This window comes from Capricornis sumatraensis, chromosome 7 (assembly GCF_032405125.1).
Source record: "Capricornis sumatraensis isolate serow.1 chromosome 7, serow.2, whole genome shotgun sequence".
In the NCBI taxonomy this organism is placed as follows: Eukaryota; Metazoa; Chordata; class Mammalia; order Artiodactyla; family Bovidae; genus Capricornis; species Capricornis sumatraensis.
In genome coordinates, this window is record NC_091075.1 from 103,241,886 (window position 1) to 103,267,163 (window position 25,278).

Consider the following 25,278-nt stretch of genomic DNA (forward strand, 5'->3'; position numbering starts at 1 on the left):
CTGCACACCTTGTCATGCCATTTGAAAGGGCAGTCACAGGTCACTGGTTCTGCAGCCATTAAAATTACACTTTATGGAGAAGGCTTCTCTAATTGTGTTTGATTTGCTTTCTGTAGTAAAAGCATCATTGGAAGAATACCAAAGCAAGAGCAACTAGGAGTTAAATATACATTTGGCTTAGCTGCAATACAGAACTCTGGAGAAGAAGCAGGCTGAAAGATGTGTTTCAATTTTAGACTCGGATTCTCTCCCTTGCCACGTTCTTGTCGTTGCGTGTCTGCGTTTGCGTGTGTGCGTGAGTGTCTGCGTGTGTGTTCCATCACATCATCTCCTGAAGAACGCTGGGTTTCGCAGGCAGGCGGCTAGTCACCTGCAACAACCCAGGGGTCCTGCCGAGGCTTCCAGGCTGCTGTCAGTGTCAGATGCCAGGGTCTGGTCGGTGGACATGGAGGAGATGTCATTGACGGATGAGGAAGGAGGGAGACTCTCACTGCTGTTCACGGCTGCACCTGTGCTAAGAAAACGAAGACCAACATGACTAAACCTGGAACTAGACTCAGCTGGATGTCACTCAGCGGCCAAGTGTGTGCACGTACGATAAGGCAGTGGTCCCCAACCTTTTTGGCATAAGAGACCGGTATCATAGAAGACAATTCTTCCACAGAGCAATAAGGGGGGATGGTTTGGGGATGATTCACGTGCCTTGCCTTTACTGTGCATTTTATTTCTATTATTATTACATCAGCTCCACCTCAGATCATCAGGCATTATTAGACCCTGAAGGTTGGGGACCCTAGATAGGGGATGTCTGCTCTATCATTCATTCGACAAGTCCTCATAGAACCACTAATACAGAGCAGTACATTAGACTGTGAACACAAGGATAACAACACAGTGTCCCTGGTCACAAGTTATTCAAGGGTTAATGCAGTAATTCAAAATTGGGAAAGGAGTACATCAAGGCTGTATATTGTCACTCTGCTTATTTAACTTATAATATGTGGAGTACATCATGAGAAACGCTGGGCTGGATGAAGCACAAGCTGGAATCAGTGTTGCTGGGAGAAATATCAATAACCTCAGATATGCAGATGACACCACCCTTATGGCAGAAAGTAAAGAGAAACTAAAAAGCCTCCTGATGGAGGTGAAAGAGGAGAGTGAACAAGCTGGCTTAAAACTCAACATTCAAACAGTGAAGATCATGGCATCTGGACCCATCATTTCATGGCAAATAGATGTGGAAAGAATGGAAACAGTGACAGACTTTATTTTTGGGGTCCCAGAGTCACTGAAGATTGTGACTGCAGCATGAAAATAAAAGACACTTGCCCCTTGGAGGAAAAACTATGGCCAACCTAGACAGCATATTAAAAAGGAGAGACATAGTCAAAGCTATGGTTTTTCCAGTAGTCATGTATGGTGGTAAGAGGTGGACCATAAAGAAGGTTGAGCACCGAATAACTGATGCTTTTGAACTGTGGTGCTGGAGAAGACTCTTGAGAGTCCCTGCAAGGAGATCAAACTAGTCAATCCTAAAGGAAATCAACCCTGAATATTCATTGGAAGGACTGATGCTGAAGCTGAAGCTCCAATACTTTGCCACCTGATGGGAAGAACTGACTCATTGGAAAAGATCCTGATGCTGGGAAAGATTGAAGGCAGGAGAAGGGGATGACAGAGGATGAAATGGTTGGATGGCATCACTGACATGAACTCGAGCAAGCTCTGGGAGATCGTGAAGGACAGGGAAGCCTGTTGTGCTGCAGTCCTTGGTGCTGCAGAGAGTGGGACATGACTGAGTGGCTAAATAACAACAATGCAATAACTGTCAAATTCTGCTCTACCCTAGAGATCACCTGTAATGCTTCTAAAAGGAAAAACAACTCCACTAAACACCCCATTCACCCTTCGCACCTCCCATATTGTAATGCGTCTGGCTCTACCCTAGAAATCACCTGTAATGCTTCTAAAAGGAAAAACAACTCCACTAAACACCCCATTCACCCTTCGCACCTCCCATATTGTAATGCATCTGGCTCTACCCTAGAAATCACCTGTAATGCTTCTAAAAGGAAAAACAACTCCACTAAACACCGCATTCACCCTTCGAACCTCCCATATTGTAATGCGTCTGGTCTTGGGTAGAGTCAAGGCATTTGCATTTTTCAAAAGCTCCCAGAGACTGATGTTAAAGGCTGAAGACCACAGTTCTATGAAGAGGGCAAATAAGTGAACACCTTAGTAATCACCTGAACCTGGATGGTTTCAATTCAGGAAGAGGTTTTTGTTTTTTTTTTCCCCTGCATAAGGCAGCAGGTGGGATTTTAGTTACTGACCAGGGATCAAACCACACTCCAGGAACTGGAATCACAGAGTCTTAACCACTGGCCTGCCAGGGAACTCCCTCAGGCAACTTTTAAAACAAACACATATAAGCCTCTTATCCCAGAAATATAGGCTGAGGTAATTCCCAGAGATCAAAATTACTTTGAGGCTACAGTTTTAAGAAAGGAAGGTATATTAAGTAAATATTTTTACACCATCATTAATTTGACATCAAACTTAGAATCCATATAGGAAAATCCAGGTAGGACTGTGGATGAAAGTTAAAAAGAACAGAAGTCAGAACCACAGTCAGCCTCTTGAGTGTGTTTACTTTTCATCAGGCTTGCTTACCTGGGAATCTCCAAATAAGAACTACAAAAAATTTTTAATTGATCTGCTATGCAGGAATACAAAGATTCTGAAACTCTGAGGGGAAACTTGCTCATGGTAATCACTCAATAAATACTTACTGAGCTACAGTAGTTTTAAGAACCACACAGGGGAGATCATAAAACTGAATTAAACCAGAGCACCCCAGAAAGTCCAATCACTTTTTCTCTTTATAGAGCCTTTATATTTAAGTGATACAGGTGGTGAAATGCATGTTTTGTGAAATAGTTCACTATTAAAAATATATGAAATATAAGCATCTAATAAAGTGAGATATATTTGGTGAAAATCATATATCCCTGTGAATAAGTCACAGTAGTATTATCAAATACATCTAATAAGTTAGGGAAAAAAATCTAATGAAGTGGAGAACTTAATACAATCTTCTTGTTCCTGGAGTAGGTAGGTAATTAAAATGTGACAGTAACGAGAGGATACACATACTTAAACTAAGACAAATTATATGGATCCTTTTTAAATTGTTCTTTGTTGATTATAACCATATTTATGCAAATTACGAGAAATATAAAAAATATAGGGGAAAAAACAGCAATATGCACTGATCCTCCAATTAATGATAAGAACTATTAAACTTTTGATATATTACTTTCTAGTCTTTTTGCTGGGAACTCTAAGTATAATCATTTCATATATATCCTTTTGTATCCTGTATTTTCTTATCCAAAAAACCTATGCAATATTTCATGTTCTTTAAACTCTTAAAAGTATCAGTACCCCCAATCTTAAATGTCTCTATATTTTTAAATCTGTCTTATTAACATCTTCTTGTAAATACTTTTACTCTTATTATCATAAAAATATATAACGTAAAGTTCAGTTCAGTTCAGCTCAGTCGATCAATCATGTCTGACTTTTTGCAACTCCATGGACTGCAGCACGCCAGGCCTCCCTGTCCATTACCAACTCCCGAAGCTTGCTCAAACTCATTTCCATCAAGTCACTGATGCCATCCAACCATCTCATCCTCTGTCTTCCCCTTCTTCTGCCTTCAATTTTGCCCAGCATCAGGGGCTTTTCCAATGAGTCAGTACTTCGCATCAGGTGGCAATACTTTGGCCACCTAATGTGTGCTTAGTTGCTCAGTAAGCACACAAGTAACGTAAAATTATCTGGCTTCAATTCATTCCAGCTTTATTTGATTATATCCTTTACAGATATGGTGCAGAGCTACTTCATTGCCTCTCATGACATATACTAGTAGATTTCAAAGGCCAGCAGACAACCCTTGATTAAACAACCCAATGGCCCAGCTCTGTTTTTTTTTCCTTTGATTTTAGATTAAATTATACCAACATCCTCATATTCTTTCATCAGCAATGGTCTCTAATAACTGAGCATTACTGCGATGGGCTTCTCAGAAACATCTTTAATTTTTCCACATAATTATTAAAGGGTAGAGATTAAAACTAGATGCAGGATTTTAATAAAGGCTTGATCAAAGAATGGGCTGACAGACTGAGATTACTGTCTATTCATCTCCTGAATGATATATTCTTATACTATGGATGATTTTCAAATCACAGTACTAGAGTTTAGATTCAGTTTTAATTTGAAATATAAAATATTGCCCATATACCTTTCGTAACAGCTTCACTGAGACATGATTCACAAATCTAATTTGTATAATTCAATATTTTTAGCATATTCACATAGTTGTGCAATCATTACAACAATCAGTTTTGTAGAGTTTTCATCACCACAAAAGGAAATCCTATAATCTATTTCTTACCACCCAACCCTAGGCCATGAGTAACTTACTTTCTGTCTTTATAAAATTGTGTGTTCTGAACATATCACATAAATGGGATCATACAATATGTGTCTTTTGTGACTAGTTTCTTTCACACAGCTTAATATTTTCAAAAGATTCATTTGTATCAATACTTCACTTCTTTTTATGACAATATTTTACTGTATGAATATATCCCTTTTATCTATTTATTAGATAATATCATATGATATTTCTCTTTCTCTGACTTACTCCACTTAGTATGATAATCTCCAGGTCCATCCATGTTGCTGCAGAAGGCATTATTTCCTTTTTTTTTTTAAAGGCTGAGTAACATTCCATTGTATATGTGTACCAAATCTTCTTCATGCATCCATCTGTAGATGGATCTTTATGTTGCTTCCTGTCTTGGCTATTGTAAACAGTGTTGCAATGAATATGGACATGCATGTATCCTTTCAAACCATGTTTTTCTCTGGACATACTCCCAGGATTGGGACTGCTAGATCTTATGGTAGTTGTATTTTTAGTTTTTAAGGAGCCTCCATACTATTCTCCATAGTAGTTGTACCAATTTACATTCCCACCAACAGTGTAGGAGGGTTCCCTTTAACCCATAACCTCAGCAGCACTTACTGTTTGTAGGCTTTTTTATGATAGCCACTCTGACTGGTGTGAGGAGATATCTCATTGTAGTTTTGATTTTCATTTCTCAGAATCTTTATCAATCATATTTCTAAGGTTCCATAAATTGTTGTTGCTGACTCTGTGTAGCACAAATGCATTAAAAAGAGGTTCTCTCTTCTAAGAGTCCCTCTATAAACTCCCCATTACATTCTCATGTTGTATGTAAAGAGTTTCTCTATATAGTGCTATGGGGGGTGGTGGGAATCTTGTGTACTATCTAGCAGCATGCTGCAGTGGCTTTAGTGGCTTTTGAGAGTAAATTATTAGCATTTCTTTCCAATTTTGCCTTCATAGATGACATATCAGTAGCTTGAAATTGATCACACAATCACTTCAGTTCAGTTCAGTCGCTCAGTCGTGTCCGACTCTTTGAGACCCCATGAATCGCAGCACGCCAGGCATCCCTGTCCATCACCAACTCCTGGAGTTCACTCAGACTCATATCCATCGAGTCAGTGATGCCATCCAGCCATCTCATCCTCTGTCGTCCCCTTCTCCTGCCCCCAATCCCTCCCAGCACCAGAGTCTTTTCCAATGAGTCAACTCTTCCCATGAGGTGGCCAAAGTACTGGAGTTTCAGCTTTAGCATCATTCCTTCCAAGGAAATCCCAGGGCTGATCTCCTTCAGAATGGACTGGTTGGATCTCCTTGCAGTCCAAGGGACTCTCAAGAGTCTTCTCCAACACCACAGTTCAAAAGCATCAATTCTTAGGCATTCAGCTTTCTTCACAGTCCAACTCTCACATCCATACATGACCACTAGAAAAACCATATCCTTGACTAGATGGACCTTTGTTGACAAAGCAATGTCTCTGCTTTTGAATATGCTATCTAGGTTGGTCATAACTTTTCTTCCAAGAAGTAAGCGTCTTTTAATTTCATGGCTGCAGTCAATAGAAATTAGTAATTTCTACAATCAGTCCATCTTTTTTAAAGAGATGGTTGCTTGCATGCATGCATGCTCATTTGCTCAGTCGTGTCCAACTCTTTGCGGCCCTATGGACTGTAGCCAGCCAGACTCCTCTGTCTATGGAAATCTCCAGGCAAGAATACTGGAGTGGGTAGCCATTCCCTTCTCCAGGGATCTTCCTCACTCAGGGATCAAACCCTATCATTATTAAAAATTAAACCCCACACTGTTATTAAAAAAAGAAAACTTTTGCTTCTGTTTGATTTTTTTCTATTGCACTACACTATATGCCTTCTCAACTGTATCCATCTCTGGCTTTACTGAATGATCCTCTCAAGTCTGTTTTCTATGTAAACAATAAATAAAATTTTAAACCATAAAACCAAACAAAATTAGAAGGTTCCAGACAAATATTTTGGCTTCAAGTTGTTAGTTTACTGCCAAACAGTTTGGGACAACATGTTAAATTGAACTAAATTGGACTTATCATTGCCCAGGATATCCTAGCAATGTGATAAATACCACTCTTCCTTTTTTGTTTTCAGAGAAACCAGTACAATACATACTTTTTTATAAAACATTTTTGTTAGTAAAGCATTATAAATTTTTGTCAATAAATATGTCATTTAAATTAACTGAAAATACTAGTAGAGTTACAGATAAAAAATAGTAATTACTTGCAAAATTACCTGAAAAAATTTAGGTTTTATGGAAAGACATAATAACCTCAGATATGCAGATGACACCACCCTTATGGCAGAAAGTGAAGAAGAACTAAAGAGACTCTTGATGAAAGTGAAAAGGAGAGTGAAACAGCTGGCTTAAAACTCAACATTCAAAAAATAAAGATCATGGCATCTGGCCCCATCAATTCATGGCAAACAGATGGGGAAACAATAAAAACAATGACAGACTTTATTTTTGGGGGCTCCAAAATCACTACAGATGGTGACTGCAGCCATGAAATTAAAAGACACTTGCTCCTTGGAAGAAAAGCTATGACCAACCTAGACAGCATATTAAAAAGCAGAGACATTACTTTACCAACAAAGGTCCATCTAGTCAAAGCTATTTTTTTTTTCCAGTAGTTATGTATGGATGTGAAAGTTGGACTATAAAGAAAGCTTAGCACTGAAGAATTGATACTTTTAAATTGTGGTGTTGGAGAAGACTCTTGAGAGTCCCTTGGACTGAAGGGAGATGAAACCAGTCAATCCTAAAGGAAATCAACCCTGAATATTCATCGGAAGGACTGATGCTGAAGCTGAAGCTCCAATACTTTGGCCACCTGATGGGAAGAAGTGACTCATTGGAAAAGACCCTGATTCTGGGCAAGATGGAAGGCAGGAGGAGAAGGGGATGACAGAGGATGAGATGGCTGGATGGCATCGCCGACTCAATGGATATGAGTCTGAGCAAGCTCCAAGAGTTGGTGATGGACAGGGAGGCCTGGGGTGCTACAGTCCATGGGGTCCCAAAGGATCAGACATGACTGAGTGACTGAACTGAGCTGAACTTACAAAAATTTACCAGCTAAAATTTGTGTGTGTATCTGCGTGCACACACTCAGTCACTCCATTGTGTCTGACTCTTTGCAACCGCATGGACTGTAGCCCACCAGATTCCTCTGTCTGTGGGGTTTTCCAGGCAAGAATACTAGAGTGGGTTGCCATTCCTTTCTCCAGGGAATCTTCCCAACCGACGGATCAAACCCACATCTTCTGCATCTCCTGCACCAGCAGGCAGATTCTTTACCACTGAGCCACCTGGGAAGCCTAGAAGTTATCTAGCCAAAGGCATTCATAGTCTCAAGGAAAATATTGTTCTGCTTTTTTAAATAAAATTATTTTCCTGACCCATCCAAACATAAAAAGAGACACAAAGTGCTATGAGAACCACTAGATTTTTTGTAACCACTGAGATGTATTCCTTCTCTGTATTCATGGCCATCAGCTTCAGTTGGTTTAGGGGCTGAGGTTTTTAAATAGAAAAAGTTGTTGGGATAGATCTGTAACTAATTGGGAGGAACACACTCCCATAAGGTGTAGAGGAGAAGGAGGGGCTATATATTAAAATCACTGGAAAAGCTTTATCTTCCATTTAGAGATTCTTAGAAATCTCTACCCATCCTGATGCTAAGCATCCCTAGCTCAGTGAGTCATTGTCACTTCCGGGAGGTTTACGTCTCAGGCAACAGGGTGGTGAACAGACTGAGAGTCTTTGTATTAGATGACCTTCTAGTTTGTTCTTGCCCTGACATTCTATAGTAAATGCTTTTAGAAGAAAATTAATTTCTATTCATGGGCTGTTATTCCCTCAACAATCTTTACAAATCAATTCAGAAAGCAAGCACTCATGCTAGTCTTAAAAATAAATCACTATGCAAGTGAAATCAGATAGTAGAAGGGAATACAATTATTTATTTAGAAGTGTATCTGGGGTTTAGATTTATTTCTTATTGATACACAACAATTCCATCAGTAAATTTCAAGCTTCTGTATTATTCTGCAAATGCACATTTAACTTTCTATTTACATTTTAAAAGCATCACTAAAACATGAGTTTGGGTATTAGAACAATTTTGTCACTGGAAAACTGCATTAACTTATTCCCTTGCTGCTGGGTTTCCAGTGTTGCCATGACTGAATATTAAGGGAGTCTATGTTGTAATATTATTTCATCTCAGCTATTTACAAAATAAAATGTGATATGCAACATTCCTGAGAAAAGGTGATTATAATGAGGAATGCAATAAGGCTGAATCTTCAAAAGTTTCCTAAGTAATAGCTTTCTCTTTCCAGCATAATTTACTGCACGTGTATCTGTGCGTGTGTGTTAATTGCTCAGTCATGTCCAACACTTTGCAACCCCATGAACTGTAGCCCATTAGGCTCCTTAGTCCATGGATTTTCCAGGCAAGGATACCGGAGTGTGTATATATATACACACACACACACCATGCACACACACACACACACACCATGCACACACACACACACACACACATGCACACACACACAGTGGTGTGCTAATAAAAATTTCGCAATTGGCTCTTCAGGGGGTTAAGAATGCCTTTATTTGGAGAGTCAGCCAATTTCTATATCTTAAATATTGCATGGTGGATTTCAAGCTACAATATGAGGTCAAAAAACTCAGATGTGCACACGTGGCTCTCATGAGCTAGAATAATTGCTCCAGCACATGGGTGTCCTATGTCTCTGCATAAGGCACGGAAATATATCAAACACAGGGACTTCCTTGGTGGTCCAGTGGTTGAGAATCCACCTGCCAATGCAGGGGCACAGGTTCAATCCCTGTTCCAGGAAGATTCCACATGCCTGGGAGAAACTAAGCTCATGTGCTACAACTACTGAGCACTCATGCCACAGTTAATGAAGTGCATGCACCCTAGAATCCATGCTGCACAACAAAAGAAGCCACCTCAATGAGAATCCCATGCACTGCAACTAGAGAGTAGTCCCCCACTCACTGCAACTAGAGAAAGCCCATGGGCATCAGTGAAGACCCACTGCAGCCAAAAATAAATAATAGCTAGCTAAATAAATAAAAGAATAAAAACACCAAACACAAATATGTCATATAATATGTATCACACATATGATGTCTCAAAATCAAGCCAGGAATATTTTCCTTTAAAATCATGTAGTGGGGAGGTGGTCCTAAGATGGTGGAGGAATAAGACGGGGAGACCACTTTCTCCCCCACAAATTCATCAAAAGAACATTTAAACGCTGAGTAAATTCCACAAAACAACTTCTGAATGCCGGTAGAGGACATCAAGCACCCAGAAAAGCAGCCCATTGTCTTCGAAAAGAGGTAGAAAAAAATATAAAAGACAAAAAAAGAGACAAAAGAGGTAGGGAGGGAGCTCCACCCCGGGAAGGGAGTTCCGTCCTGGGAAGGGAGTCTTGAAAAGAGAGAAGTTTCCAAACACCAGGAAACACTCTCACTGCCAAGTCTGTGGTGAGCCTTGGAAGCACAGAGGCCAACATAACGGAGGAAAAATAAATAAATAATTAAAACCCACAGATTACTTGCCCAATGGTAACTCCCCCAGCAGAGAAGCAGCGCAGATGCCTGCATCCGCCACTAGCAAGCGGGGGCTGGGCAGGGAGGCGTGGGCTGCAGTGCTTAGAGTAAGGATCGGGCCTGAATGCATGGAGTGTAATCAGAGCGAACTAACTTGGGCTAGCAAACCAGACTGTGGGATAGCTACCACATGAAAAGCTCTAACATAAGACACCGCCAAGACCGCGCACAGAACAAAGGATGGAACAGAATTAGCCTGCTGCAGACCATCCCCCTCTGGTGACAGGCCGCCAGAGCTGGAAGGGCCGCAAGGGGGCAATTGCAGCCCCAGAGAGACATTATCTACCAAATACAAGCAGGTTCCTTTGCTAACTAAGACTTCTTGGGGTTCTGGACAGTCATCATCCGCCTGAGAAGGTGCGCCAGTTGTACACCCAGAAAACCAAGCAGCAGGGACAGGAGAGGCAATAAATCGCAGAGACCATGCTTGCCGAACACCTGAGCTACTCGGACCTGGAAAGTGAAAGTGAAGTTGCTCAGTCGTGTCTGACTCTTTGCGACCCCATGGACAGTAGACTACCAGGCTTCTCTGTCCATGGAATTTTCCAGGCAAGAATACTGGAGTGGGTTGTCATACTTGGACCTGGAAAGGGCACGAAACGCAGGCCCAACCGAGTCTGCACCTCAGAGGACTCCCTGAGTACTTGAGCCTGAGCGGCTTAGACCTGGGAGGTGAATGCAGCCCGGGGCCGGCCTCAGAGGGTTCCCAGCGGAGCAACCTAGAGCCTGAGCTGTGTGCGCCGTGAGCGGGGGCAGGCCCAGCAGGGCTGAGACACTGCGAGCACACGTCAGTGTTATTTGTTTGCACCGTCCCTCCCTCCCCACAGCGCGACTAAACAAGTGAGCCTAAAAAAAGTGTCCACCACCGCCCCCCTTGTGTCAGGGTGGAAATCAGGCACTGAAGAGACCAGCAAACAGAAGAAGCTAAAACAGAGGGAACCGCCTTGGAAGTGACAGGTGCAATAGATTAAAACCCTGTCCTTAGTACTGACTACATAGGAAGGGGCCTATAGATCTTGAGAAATATAAGCCGGACCAAGGAACTATCCGAAAATGAACTAAGCCCACACTGCCCACAACAACACCAGAGAAAGTCCTAGATATATCTTTACTATTTTTACGATCATTCTTTTTTCTTCTTGTTCTTTTTTTTAACTTTTTATAATTTTTAAGTCCTCTATTAATCCTTTAATTTTCATTTTTATAACCTACTATTACTTTTCAAGAAAAGACTATTTTTATTTATTTTTTAAGACTCTATTTTTAAAGCAAACTTCATATATATATATTTAATAATTTTTTGTGACTGTTTTTTTTTCTTCTTCTTTTCTATAATATTGTATTTTTGAAAATCCAACCTCTACTCTAGATTTTTAATCTTTGCTTTTTCGTAGTTGTTATCAATTTTGTACCTTTAAAAACCCAATCTTCAGTACCCATTTTTACTTGGGAGTGAGATTACTGGCTTGACTGCTCTCTCCTCCTTTGGACTCTCCTTTTTCTCCATCAGGTCGTCTCTGTCTCCTCCCTCCCCCTTCTCTTTACCCACTCTGTGAATCTCCGTGTGTTCCAGACAGTGGCGAACACTTAGGGAACTGATTACTGACTGGATCTGTCTCTCTCCTTTTCCTTTCCCCCTTTTATCCTCCTAGCCACCTCTGTCTCCTTCCTCCCTCTTCTCTTCTCTGTATAACTCCATGAACATTTCTGAGCGGTCCAGACTGTGGAGAGCACATAAGGAAGTGACTACTGGCTAGCTTGCTCTCTCCTCTTTTGATTCCACCTCATCTCATTCGGGTCACCTCTAACTCCCTCCTCCCTCTTCTCCTCTCCATGTAACTCTGTGAACCTCTCTGGGTGTCTCTCACTGTGGAGAAACTTTTCATCTTTAACCTTGATGTTTTATCAATGGTTGCTGTACAGAAGGAGAAGTCTTGAGACTACTGTAAAAATAAGACTGAAAACCAGAAGCAGGAGGCTTAAGTCCAAATCCTGAGAACATCAGAGAACTCCTGACTCCAGGGAACATTAATCGACAGGAGCTCATCAAATACCTCCATGCCTACACTGAAACCAAGCACCACCCAAGGGCCAACAAGTTCCAGAGCAAGACATACCATGCAAATTCTCCAGCAACACAGGAACACAGCCCTGAGCTTCAATATACAGGCTGCCCAAAGTTACCCCAAAACCACTGATATCTCATAACTTATTACTGGACACTTCATTGCACTCCAGAGAGAAGAATCCAGTTCCACCCACCAGAACACCAACACAAGCTTCCCTAACCAAGAAACCTTGACAAGCCACCCGTACAACCCCACCCACAGTGAGGAAACTCCACAATAAAGAGAACTCCACAAACTGCCAAAATACAGGAAGGCCACCCAACACGCAGCAATATAAACAAGATGAAGAGACAGAGGAATACCCAACAGGTAAAGGAACAGGATAAATGCCCACCAAACCAAACAAAAGAGGAAGAGATAGGGAATCTACCTGATAAAGAATTCCAAATAATGATAGTGAAAATGATCCAAAATTTTGAAATAAAAATGGAATCACAGATAAATAGCCTGGAAACAAGGATTGAGAAGATGCAAGAAAGGTTTAACAAGGACCTAGAAGAAATAAAAAAGAGTTAATATATAATGAATAATGCAATAAATGAGATAAAAAACACTCTGGAGGCAAAAAATAGATGAATCATGGAAAAGGAAAGAGAGTTCCAGAAAAACATCTATTTCTGCTTTATTGACTATGCCAAAGCCTTTGACTGTGTGGATCACAATCAACTGTGGAAAATTCTGAAAGAGATGGGAAAACCAGACCACCTGACCTGCCTCTTGAGAAATCTGTATGCAGGCCAGGAAGCAACAGTTAGAACTGGACATGGAACAACAGACTGGTTTCAAATAGGACAAGGAGTACATCAAGGCTGTATAATGTCACCCTGCTTATTGAACTTATATGCAGAGTAGATCATGAGAAATGCTGGACTGCAAGAAACATAAGCTGAAATCAAGATTGCCAGGAGAAATATCAATAACCTCAGATATGCAGATGACACCACCCTTATGGCAGAAAGTGAAGAGGAACTATAAAGCCTCTTGATGAAAGTAAAAGAGGAGAGCGAAAAAGTTGGCTTAAAGCTCAACATTCAGAAAACGAAGATCATGGCATCCGGTCCCATCACTTCATGGGAAATAGATGGGGAAACAGTGAAAACAGTGTCAGACTTTATTTTTTGGGGCTCCAAAATCACTGCAGATGGTGATTGCAGCCATTAAATTAAAAGATGCTTCCTCCTTGGAAGAAAAGTTATGACCAACCTAGATAGCATATTCAAAAGCAGAGACATTACTTTGCTGACTAAGGTCCGTCTAGTCAAGGTTATGATTTCTCCAGTGGTCATGTATAGATATGAGAGTTGGACTGTGAAGAAGGCTGAGTGCCGAAGAATTGATGCTTTTGAACTCTTGAGAGTCCCTTGGACTGCAAGGAGATCCAACCAGTCCATTCTGAAGGAGATCAACCCTGGGATTTCTTTGGAAGGAATGATGCTAAAGCTGAAACTCTAGTACTTTGGCCACCTCATGCGAAGAGTTGACTCATTGGAAAAGACTTTGATGCTGAGAGGGATTGGGAGCAGGAGGATGACAGAGGATGAGATGGCTGGATGGCATCACCAACTCGATGAACGTGAGTCTGAGTGAACTCTGGGAGCTGGTGATGGACAGGGAGGCCTGGCGTGCTGCGATTCATGGGGTTGCAAAGAGTTGGACATGACTGAGTGACTGAACTGAATTGAACTGAACTGAATGGAGGCAGAAGATAGGATTAGTGAAGTAGAAGATAGAATGGTAGAAATAAATGAATCAGAGAGGAAAAAAGAAAAATGAATTAAAATAAATGAGGACAATCTCAGAGACCTCCAGGACAGTATGAAATGCTCCAATATTTGAATCATAGGAGTCCCAGAAGAAGAAGACAAAAACAAAGACCATGAGAAAATACTTGAGGAGATAATAGTTGAAAACTTCCCTAAAGTGGGAAAGGAAATAATCATCCAAGTCCAAGAAACCCAGAGAGTCCCAAACAGGATAAACTCAAGGCAAAACACCCCAAGACACATATTAATCAAATTAACAAAGATCAAATACAAAGAAAAAATATTAAAAGCAGCAAGGGAAAAATAACAAATAACACACAAGGGGATTCCCATAAGGTTAACAGCTGATCTTTCAATAGAAACTCTTCAGATCAGGAGGGAATGGCAAGACATACTTAAAGTGATGAAAGAAAATAACTTACATCCCAGATTACTGTACTCAGCAAGGATTTCATTCAAATATGAAGGAGAAATCAAAAGCTTTACAGACAAGAAAAAGCTGAGAGAATTCAGCACCACCAAACCAGCTCTCCAACAAATGCTAAAGGATACTCTCTAGACAGGAAACACAAAAAGGGTGTATAAACCCGAACCCCAAACAATAAAGTAAATGGCAACGGGATCATACTTATCAATTATTACTTTAAACGTAAATGGGTTGAATGCCCCAACCAAAAGACAAAGACTGGCTGAATGGATACAAAAACAAGACCGCTATATATGTTGTCTACAAGAGACCCACCTCAAAACAAGGGACACATACAGCCTGAAAGTGAAGGGCTGGGAAAAGATATTCCATGCAAATAGAGATCAAAAGAAAGCAGGAGTAGCAATACTCATATCAGATAAAATAGACTTTAAAACAAAGGCTGTGAAAAGAGATAAAGAAGGACGATACATAATGATAAAAGGATCAATCCAAGAAGATATAACAATTATAAATATATATGCACCCAACATAGGAGCGCTGCAATATGTAAGACAAATGCTAATAAGTATGAAAGGGGAAATTAACAATAACACAATAATAGTGGGAGACTTTAATACCCCACTCACACCTATGGATAGATCAACTAAACAGAAAATTAACAAAGAAACACAAACTTTAAATGATACAATATACCAGTTAGACCTAATTGATATCTATAGGACATTTCACCCCAAAACAATGAATTTCACCTTTTTCTCAAGTGCACACAGAACCTTCTCCAGGATAGATCACATCCTGGGCCATAAATCTAACTTTGATAAATTCAAAAATTTGAAATCATTCCAAGCATCTTTTCTGACCATAATGCAGTAAGATTAGATTTCCATTACAGAACCAAAACTATTAAAAATTCCAACACATGGGGGCTGAACAACACGCTTCTGAATAACCAACAAATCACAGAAGAAATCAAAAAAGAAATCAAAATATGCATAGAAATGAATGAAAATAAAAACACAACAACCCAAAACCTGTGGGACACTGTAAAAGCAGTGCTAAGGGGAAAGTTCATAGCAATACAGGCATACCTCAAGAAACAAGCACAAAGTTAAATAAAAAACCTAACTACACCTAAAGCAACTAGAAAAGGAAGAAATGTAGAACCCAAGGGTTAGTAGAAGGAAAGAAATCTTAAAAATTAGGGCAGAAATAAAAGCAAAAGAAACAAAAGAGACCATAACAAAAATCAACAAAGCAAAAAGCTGGTTCTTTGAAAGGATAAATAAAATTGACAAACCATTAGCCAGACTCATCAAGAAACAAATGGAGAAAAATCAAATCAATAAAATTAGAAATGAAAATGGAGAGATCACAACAGACAACACAGATATACAAGGATCATAAGAGACTACTATCAGCAATTATATGCCAATAAAATGGACAACGTGGAAGAAATGGACAAATTCTCAGAAAAGTACAACTTTCCAAAACTGAACCAGGAAGAAATAGAAAATCTTAACAGACCCATCACAAGCACAGAAATTGAAACTGCAATTAGAAATCTTCCAGCAAACAAAAGCCCAGGTCAGCTTCACAGCTGAATTTTACCAAATATTTAGGAAGAGCTAACACCTATCCTACTCTAACTCTTCCAGAAAATTTCAGAGGAAGGTAAACTTCCAAACTCATTCTATGAGGCCACCATCACCCTAATACCAAAACCTGACAAAGATGCCACAAAAAAAGAAAACTACAGGCCAATATCACTGATGAACCTAGACGCAAAAATCCTCAACAAAATTCTAGCAATCAGAATCCAACAACACATTAAAAAGATCATACACCATGACCAAGTGGGCTTTATCCCAGGGATGCAAGGATTCTTCAATATCCACAAATCAATCAATGTAATTCACCACATTAACAAGTTGAAAAATAAAAGTCATATGATTATCTCAATAGATGCAGAGAAAGCCTTTGACAAAATTCAATATCCATTTATGATAAAAACTCTCCAGAAAGTAGGAATAGAAGGAACATACCTCAACATAATAAAAACTATATATGACAAACCCACAGCAAACATTATCCTCAATGGTGAAAAACTGAAAGCATTTCCCCTAAAGTCAGGAACAAGACAAGGATGCCCACTTTCACCACTACTATTCAACATAGTTCTGGAAGTTTTGGCCACAGCAATCAGAGCCGAAAAAGAAATAAAAGGAATCCAAACTGGAAAAGAAGAAGTAAAACTCTCACTGTTTGCAGATGACATGATCCTCTACATAGAAAACCCTAAAGACTCTACCAGAAAATTACTAGAGCTAATCAATGAATATAGTAAAGTTGCAGGATATAAAATCAACACACAGAAATCCCTTGCATTTCTATACACTAATAATGAGAAAATAGAAAAAGAAATTAAGGAAACAATTCCATTCACTATTGCAACGAAAAGAATAAAATACTTAGGAATATATCTACCTAAAGAAACTAAAGACCTATATATAGAAAACTATAAAACACTGGTGAAATAAATCAAAGAGGACACTAATAGACGGAGAAATATACAATGTACATGGATCAGAAGAATCAATATAGTGAAAATGAGTATACTACCCAAAGCAATCTATAGATTCAATGCAATCCCTATCAAGCTACCAGTGGCATTTTTCACAGAGCTAGAACAAATAATTTCACAATTTGCATGGAAATACAAAAAACCTCGAATAGCCAAAGCAATCTTGAGAAAGAAGAATGGAACTGGAGGAATCAAACTGCCTGACTTCAGGCTCTACTACAAAGCCACAGTCATCAAGACAGTATGGTACTGGCACAAAGACAGAAATATAGATCAATGGAACAATATAGAAAGCCCAGAGATAAATCCACACACCTATGGATACCTTATCTTCAACAAAGGAGGCAAGAATATACAATGGAGTAAAGACAATCTCTTTAACAAGTGATGCTGGGAAAACTGGTCAACCACTTGTAAAAGAATGAAACTAGATCACTTTCTAACACCATACACAAAAATAAACTCAAAATGGATTAAAGATATAAATGTAAGACCAGAAACTATAAAACTCCTAGAGGAGAACATAGGCAAAACACTCTCCGACATAAATCACAGCAGGATCCTCCATGACCCACCTCCCAGAATACTGGAAATAAAAGCAAAAATAAACAAATGGGACCTAATTAAAATTAAAAGCTTCTGCACAACAAAGGAAACTATAAGCAAGGTGAAAAGAAGGCCTTCAGAATGGGAGAAAATAATAGCAAATGAAGCAACTGACAAACAACTAATCTTAAAAATAGACAAGCAACTCATGCAGCTCAATTCCAGAAAAATAAACGACCCAATCAAAAAATGGGCCAAAGAACTAAATAGACATTTCTCCAAAGAAGACATACAGGTGGCTAACAAACACATGAAAAGATGCTCAACATCACTCATTATCAGAGAAATGAAAATCAAGACCACAGTGAGGTACCATCTCACACCAGTCAGAATGGCTGCGATCCAAAAGTCTACAAGCAATAAATGCTGGAGAGGGTGTGGAGAAAAGGGAACCCTCTTACACTGTTGGTGGGAATGCAAACTAGTACAGCCACTATGGAGAACAGTGTGGAGATTCCTTAAAAATTTGCAAATAGAACTGCCTTATGACCCAGCAATCCCACTGCTGGGCATACACACCGAGGAAACCAAAACTGAAAGAGACTCGTGTACCCCAGTGTTCATCACAGCACTGTTCATAATAACCAGGACATGGAAGCAACCTAGATGTCCATCAACAGATGAATGGATAAGAAAGCTGTGGTACATATACATAATGGAGTATTACTCAGCCATTAAAAAGAATACATTTGAATCAGTTCTAATGAGGTGGATGAAACTGGAGCTGATTATACAGAGTGAAGTAAGCCAGAAAGAAAAACACCAATACAGTATACTAATGCATATATATGGAATTTAGAAAGACCATAACGATAACCCTGTATGTGAGACAGCAAAAGAGACACAGGTGTATAGAACAGTCTTTTGGACTCTGTGGGAGAGGGAGAGGGTGGGATGATTTGGGAGAATGGCGTTCAAACATGTATAATATCATATATGAAACGAATCGCCAGTCCAGGTTTGATGCAGGATACTGGATGCTTGGGGCTGGTGCACTGAGATGACCCAGAGGAATGGTACAGGGAGGGAGGAGGGAGGGGGGTTCAGGATGGGGAACACGAGTATACCTGTGGCGAATTCATGTTGATGTATGACAAAACCAATACAATATTGTAAAGTAAAAATAAAATAAAATGTGCCTTACCATTTCAAAAAAAGAAAAAAGAAAGATAAATAGAAGAAACTGTGAAATTTGTCCTGTCCCATCTTGAAATGGGGCTTCCCTGGTGCCTCAGTGGTAAAGAATCTGCCTGCAATTCAGGAGACCCAGGTTCGAGCCCTGGCTTGGAAAGATCCCCTGGAGAAGGAAATGGCAATCCACTCCAGTATTCTTGCCTGGAGAATTCCAGGGACAGAGAAGCCTAGTGTGCTACAGTCCATGGGATTGCAAACAGTCGGACACAACTAGGCAACTTTCACTTTCACATCTTGAAATAGGGCTTCCTAGATGGTGCTAGAGGTAAAGAAAGAATCTGAACCTGCTTGCAATGCAGGAGAAATGGGTTCAATCCCTGGGCCAGAAAGATCCCCTGGAGAGGAGAATGGCAACTCACTCCCATATTGCCTGGAGAGTTCCATGGATAAAGAGGCCTGGCAGGCTACAGACCATAGGATTGCAAAGAGTCGGACACAACTGAGCAACTAACACTTTCACTTTCAACACTTCCTGAAATGCTAAGTCACCCTTCACTGGATTCTGGTATTTCAACATCTTAAAGATTATAGGAAAACATATTCTGATCATAATGATAATTCTTAAGTTAGGGAGTCTTTATGCCTTAGCAGGTGGCATCTTGCTGTTGGATTCAATCTCTGGGCTCTTTAGTCAGCAGCAGATAGAACAGGCAGGTAAGTAAGAAGCAGCTTCTACAGACTTGTATCAATATAGAGGCTGAGTTGAATAAATAGGGTGGGCAGACAACCAACTTCGATGATTCCTTTAACCTTCTTTGATGAAAGGAAAGACTTGACATAGAATTGGACATTTCCCTAAGTCTAGAAGTGAGAAAAACATGTCATAACTGAACAGCATCAGTTTGGGTATCATAGTAGTTGTGGGTTGCAAACTTAAAGAGTAATATCAGCAGGAGGAATTGATTCACTCATCCTATTTTATTTCCTGAAATGATTTAAATTGCATGGGAAAAATTATATATCAAAAGTAGGACACCAAATCTACTTTTCTCTAAGGTAATAATTTGCAGCCTACGGTTTTGCCAGCATGATCTGAGTGTCATTTAAAGCTGATGATAAAGTCATTACATTATTTAAAACTATTTCTATATTCTCTTTCATGGGCCTTAGGAAAAATATATTGGCATTAAAAAGTGTAAGTAAATTATCTCAAGTCATCCTAAAACTCATTGGTGAGCTCAGGAAAATATGTGTATTACATGTGTATACGCTAAGTTGCTTCAGTTGTATACAACTCTGTAACTCTATGGACTGTGGCCCACCAGGCTCCTCTGTCAATGGGATTCTCCAGGCAAAGATAAGGAGTGGGTTGTCATGCCCTCCTCCAGGGGATCGTCCCAATCCAGGGATTGAACCCGTGTCTCTTATGTCTCCCATGTTGGCAGGCAGGTTTTGTTTTTGTTTTTGATTTTTTTACCACTGGGAAGCCCACACATATGTACCAATGTGTGTTATATTTTGTAGATTACAAATGGAAAGATTTTTCTGTACTGACTTTAAGTGGACCCCATTGTGGTTAAGGCTTCAACTACTGTCACATCAACCTTAGGAAGAGTAAACATTAGAGTGAATGAAGGAAAAGGTTTTGGCTGGAGGGATTCCTGAACTCCACACTGATTTGGTGGTCAAGAGGGCATTATGGCTCTGAATTTTGATGAGGAGCTGCTGCTGCTGCCAAGCCACTCTTTAATCAGCTTATGCTAATATTTTTTTTTAAGATTCCTTGGTATTTTAAAGTTCTGAAAGAACTCATGCTAAATCATTATAGTCAGAATAAATGCCACACTAACCATCAAAAGTAACAAGACTGAAATCATTAGAGGGAACCAGGTGACACTGGTTCATATGCTTGATAAGCAATATTATTGACAGCAATCTCTCCTTAAGGCCAAAAAAATATGCAAGGACTGGTTTATTAGTTATTCATTGAGAGTGAGTACCTGAAGGAGAAGGCTGTCCTTTCACAACGCCATTCTTAGTCTTTTCTTCCGAGTTCATTACTTCCTTATAGATAAGTTCTGCAACAAAGTTATCAGTGTTATGAAAATCAGTTTTCTCCTCTCCCAAAGAAAAAGTCATTAATAACAAATAATAACATTTTGATGGGATTGAGTCAATTACAAATCAAGTGGAATTTTTTTACTCTTCTATTTTTACGTGCTCAGTCATGTCCAACTCCTTGCGACCCCATGAACTGTAGCCTGCCAGGCTCCTCTGTCCATGGAATTTTCCAGGCAAGAGTACTGAAGTGGATTGCCATTTCCTCCTCTAAGGAATCTTTCCAACCCAGGAATTGAACCTGAGTCCCCTGCATTGGCAGGTGGAGTCCTTACCACTGAGCCACCTAGGAAGCCCCATTTTCTTGCAAAAGCACAGAGCCTGGCAAACGTAGGTGTTCAACAGTGCATTTGACCAAATCAATGTATGTAGAATACACATTACTTATTTTCTGAATTCTGTGGGGAATTTCTGATGCATTCTGACTTTATCTCTTATGGATTTTAATGCCTCAGTTTGAACATCCATTTCTCTTTTATGTCCTCTCCCTAAGAGATGCACATATTCTCGTGACTTGAAATTATTACTTTCTATCTATTTCCAACTCTTACTTCATCTTTTTTTCCAGACTCAAATTTTGGATTTGTAAAACTAAACTTGCCTAAAATCCAACATTTAAAAAAATTATTACACTCATTTCCAAACTGGCATCCATTTCTGGCTTTTTCATTGCTAGAGATAAAAATGTGTATATATTCATTTCTTTTTACTTTATCCCTTTTAGCTAAAAATTACTCTGTGCAATTCATTCCTTCTTTGCAGTGGCTTACAATTAACACAATCACCATCCTTTATAGGTATTCCTCCAGTTTTCAGAATTGAGTCTATCCTCCTTGAGTGATATTTACACCCTATCACTTACCTAATCAAGAATCTTTGAGTGCGCTCTGGTCCTTATTTAGATCAAGTCTTTTTCTGTCTATCATTCTCATCATTTTTTAAGATCTGATCTACTGTTTACATGAGCTCATTTTTCCATACTCTCCAATATGATCTCTTGAACAGTGGATTCTCCTTACTATCTTTATAGCACATTTTGCTCATTCTTACCCTTTGGTTTCCTCTTATATGTTCATTCTAGTATTTTCCTCTATTTTTTATTTTCCCAACTTAGAATTACTAATTCTTTCAAGGTAGCTCAAACATTTCTTTCCTTCTGATGCACTCTTTCTCTTCCTCCTCATTTTGAGCTAATCATTTGTTATAAACTGAATTTGTTTTTTTCATATTTATTCTACTCTGTGGTTATTTATATTAGTTTAGCAATTCTTCTCTGCTTTGTTTCATCCTGAGTATGATCTTGACCATATAGTATGTGTTTGGGAAAGTTTTGTTGAAAAAAAAAAGGTAATTAATATATTCACTCACTGTTTTCTTACTTTAAATGAGAAATAAGTCGCTTGAACACATACATTTTCATTTAAAATCTCAAGTCCTATAATTGAGTGAGTGAATTCACATATTCACTCTTTTATTTTATAATGCCTAAAACCATCTCAGGCATAACATTACCCATTTAATATGATAATTTTATGTACAAACTTAGAATGTTTAATTCTGAAATTTTAAATTAAAGCTTGACTTTCACTGTGACAAATATTTTGACAATCAGGACTATTTTTTAAGATGTGTCAGTAATTAATTCCTTTCATTCTTGAGTAAATGTAATATTGTTATTAGTATGAAAAGACAGATGAAGTTTAGGAGTTTTGAAAATGGTCTAAGAGGATAGCCCTTAGAAAACCATATCACAGAAGGAGTTACTAAAGCATTTTAAAAGGAAAAGACTTAAAAATATTTTCTGAGTTTAAAGAAAAGAAAAAGTACACTTAATTAAGCAGTAGAATCACCTTTCCATTCTTCAATGGTGTGTTCTCTCTCATCCAGCTGTTTGTCATATATCTGAGGTGGGGGCTGTGGGGAGAAAAAAAAAAACAGACAATAAGCTTTCTATAATAGCCTAAAAATAAACTCTTACAGTGAAGGAGAATATCTTGCTATTCACTGATTTTAGGGATGATCAGAATCTCATATAAATTGTGGAGTAATTACAGTGGTGAAGAAGTTTAAATTGCCCCAACGAACTTATGAAGGATTCATTTATATGCCAATATTTGCTGCTAACAAATAAGGCAGCAGAATCCAAAACCCGAGAGCTCACTTTCCAAAATCTGATTCAGAACTTAAGTGTTACCAATTAATGTTCAGTTTGGAAATGGCAACCTGCTCCAGTATCTTGGTGGGATAACCCTCTTTACAGAGGAGCCTCATGAGGTCGCAAAGAGCTGGAAACAATGGAGCAGGCATGCACTCACTCTATTTAGAAAGCAAACAAGACACTTGATAACAAGGACCCAGAAGTTGCATTTTGTCCATTCACTAGCCTCTAACAGAACCCTGCTAAAATTATCAGACTGATAAGATTCTGTTCCATTTTTAGACCCTTGTGAAGAAGAGTCTTCAATGCCTCTCAACAGACCTTAGTAGTAGCCTCCATCATAAAGGAATATTTAGACCTAATCAATTTTTATTTTTTTGAAGCATCATAAGATATTTTAGACATAGCTGGGTGCCCTATATTTAAATGGTTTAAGATATTTCCTCCCCTCAGAAGCAACTGCCAGTTCTCTAGAGGGGTTCAAGTTTCACTCACCTTGGACTTCTGAGTGGTCCGAGTTAACCCACTCGAGGAAAAGGATATGACGGAACTTTTAGCCTAACATATGCGTTCCTCTTGCTCTGAGGAATTTGGATATGGAAAAGGAGAAATTTTCACAAATTGATGTGCCTTTTAGGAAGGAGATCTCAGACAGATTCCTTAACCTCCTCCTCCCAAATCTTGGACCTAGGGAATTCTATCATGGTGACATGGTAGCTCCAATTTAGCTCAAGGAAGAGGTAAACGAAAAAAAAAAATCTCTTGGAGAAAGAAAGAGATGAGAGAGAAGGAGGTATCTTGGCCAAAAACAGCTTCAGTGAAAATAAAAAGAGCAGCAAACATCTGGTGTCATGAGACAGGGGCCCCAGAATTCATGCTGTCCAAAGCTCCAAAAGCAGCAGTTTTTTATAAGAAACTAACAGTTGCTCAATAAAGTGATCCAGGTCTATTAGGATGTGTGTGCACACTCAGTTGCTCAGTTATATCTGTTTGGGATGTAGCCCACTAGGCTCCTCTGTTCATGGAATTTTCCAGGTAAGAATACCGGAATGGGTTGCCATTTCCTACTTGAGGGGATCTGCTCCACCCAGGGTTTGAATGCACATCTCCTGCGTCTCCTGCATTGGCAGGCAGATTCTTTACTGCTGAGCCACCTGTGAAGCCTGTTCATTTTGAGGACAGCCTCCCTCACAATGGCTATCACAGGAAGACTTTGGACAAGATCTTCAGAGAAAGTTTCTGGCTTCCGTGGGAAGGTCTTTGACCTGTGGGCAGCACCCTAGTATCATGGTTCTTCTTTACTGTGTGCAGAATTTCTGGCAGCCTGCATCATAACAGACAGGAACACTCCCCTTAGTCTTAGCATGCTGGGCCAGTGTCACATATCACAGAAGGAGTTGGATATGAAAATGAAAGACTTTGACCAGTTGTCGTGGGGCAGCTTAACACCATATGGAATTACTGAGAAACAGCTACTGATGAGGTCAGACATTTCTTCAAAATCTACGATTGCTACTGGGACAGAAGGTTTTAAACCAGCTACTGTGATTCCTTGGTGGTTCACACAGTAAAGAATCCTCCTGCAATGCGAGAGACCTGGGTTTGATCCCTGCGTTGGGAAGATCCCCAGGAGGAGGGCATAGCAACCCACTCCAGTATTCTTGCCTGGAGAATTCCCATGGACAGAGAACACTGATGAGCTACAGTCCATGGGGTCACAAAGAGTCAGACACCACCGAGCGACTAAGCACGCATGCACCAGTCATAGAAATATGATGATTTAATGAGTGCATGAGTAAAATAAGATTATTTTTTATAATTTGTGAAAATGTCATCTAAGTAAGCTAACGCAAAGTCAGACTCTGGTTATGGAAAGACACTTTTCCCAAGTGGCAGGTTTTCTGCTTTGCCTCTTACTGAGCTTACATAAAGCCATGGTGAGGTCTTCTCTAAGTGAGCCCTGTCCAGGCTCCCCAGCAGGGAGGCACACAAGCTCCCAGAGCCCCCCACTCCCCCTCAACCCGCACTCCTGATCTCTGTGCACTGTTAGTGCCTCTTCTAACAACAGACTCAGCTCAGGATCCTTTGTGGCTGACTTCTCCAAGCAGTGGATTTTTCAAGTTTCAAAATGGAACATGGCTAAAGAGTGTTATTTTCTGCCAAAGCTCATGAATGCCATATTCT

The 25,278-nt window shown here is 39.6% G+C and overlaps 1 protein-coding gene across 3 annotated transcripts in view; it reads right to left on the minus strand.

The window, feature by feature from the left end:
- Positions 1-366: 366 nt before the first annotated feature.
- The window catches only part of MAPK10 (mitogen-activated protein kinase 10), a 187,993-nt gene continuing 163,081 nt past the window's right edge, over positions 367-25,278 (minus strand). For all 3 annotated transcript variants that reach the window (XM_068974910.1, XM_068974909.1, XM_068974911.1), the window contains 3 exons: positions 22,787-22,850; positions 20,819-20,896; positions 367-509 (listed from right to left, as the gene is read on the minus strand). In XM_068974910.1, coding sequence (XP_068831011.1) covers positions 367-509; positions 20,819-20,896; positions 22,787-22,850 — 285 coding nt within the window. The remainder of the gene's footprint in view (positions 510-20,818; positions 20,897-22,786; positions 22,851-25,278) is intronic.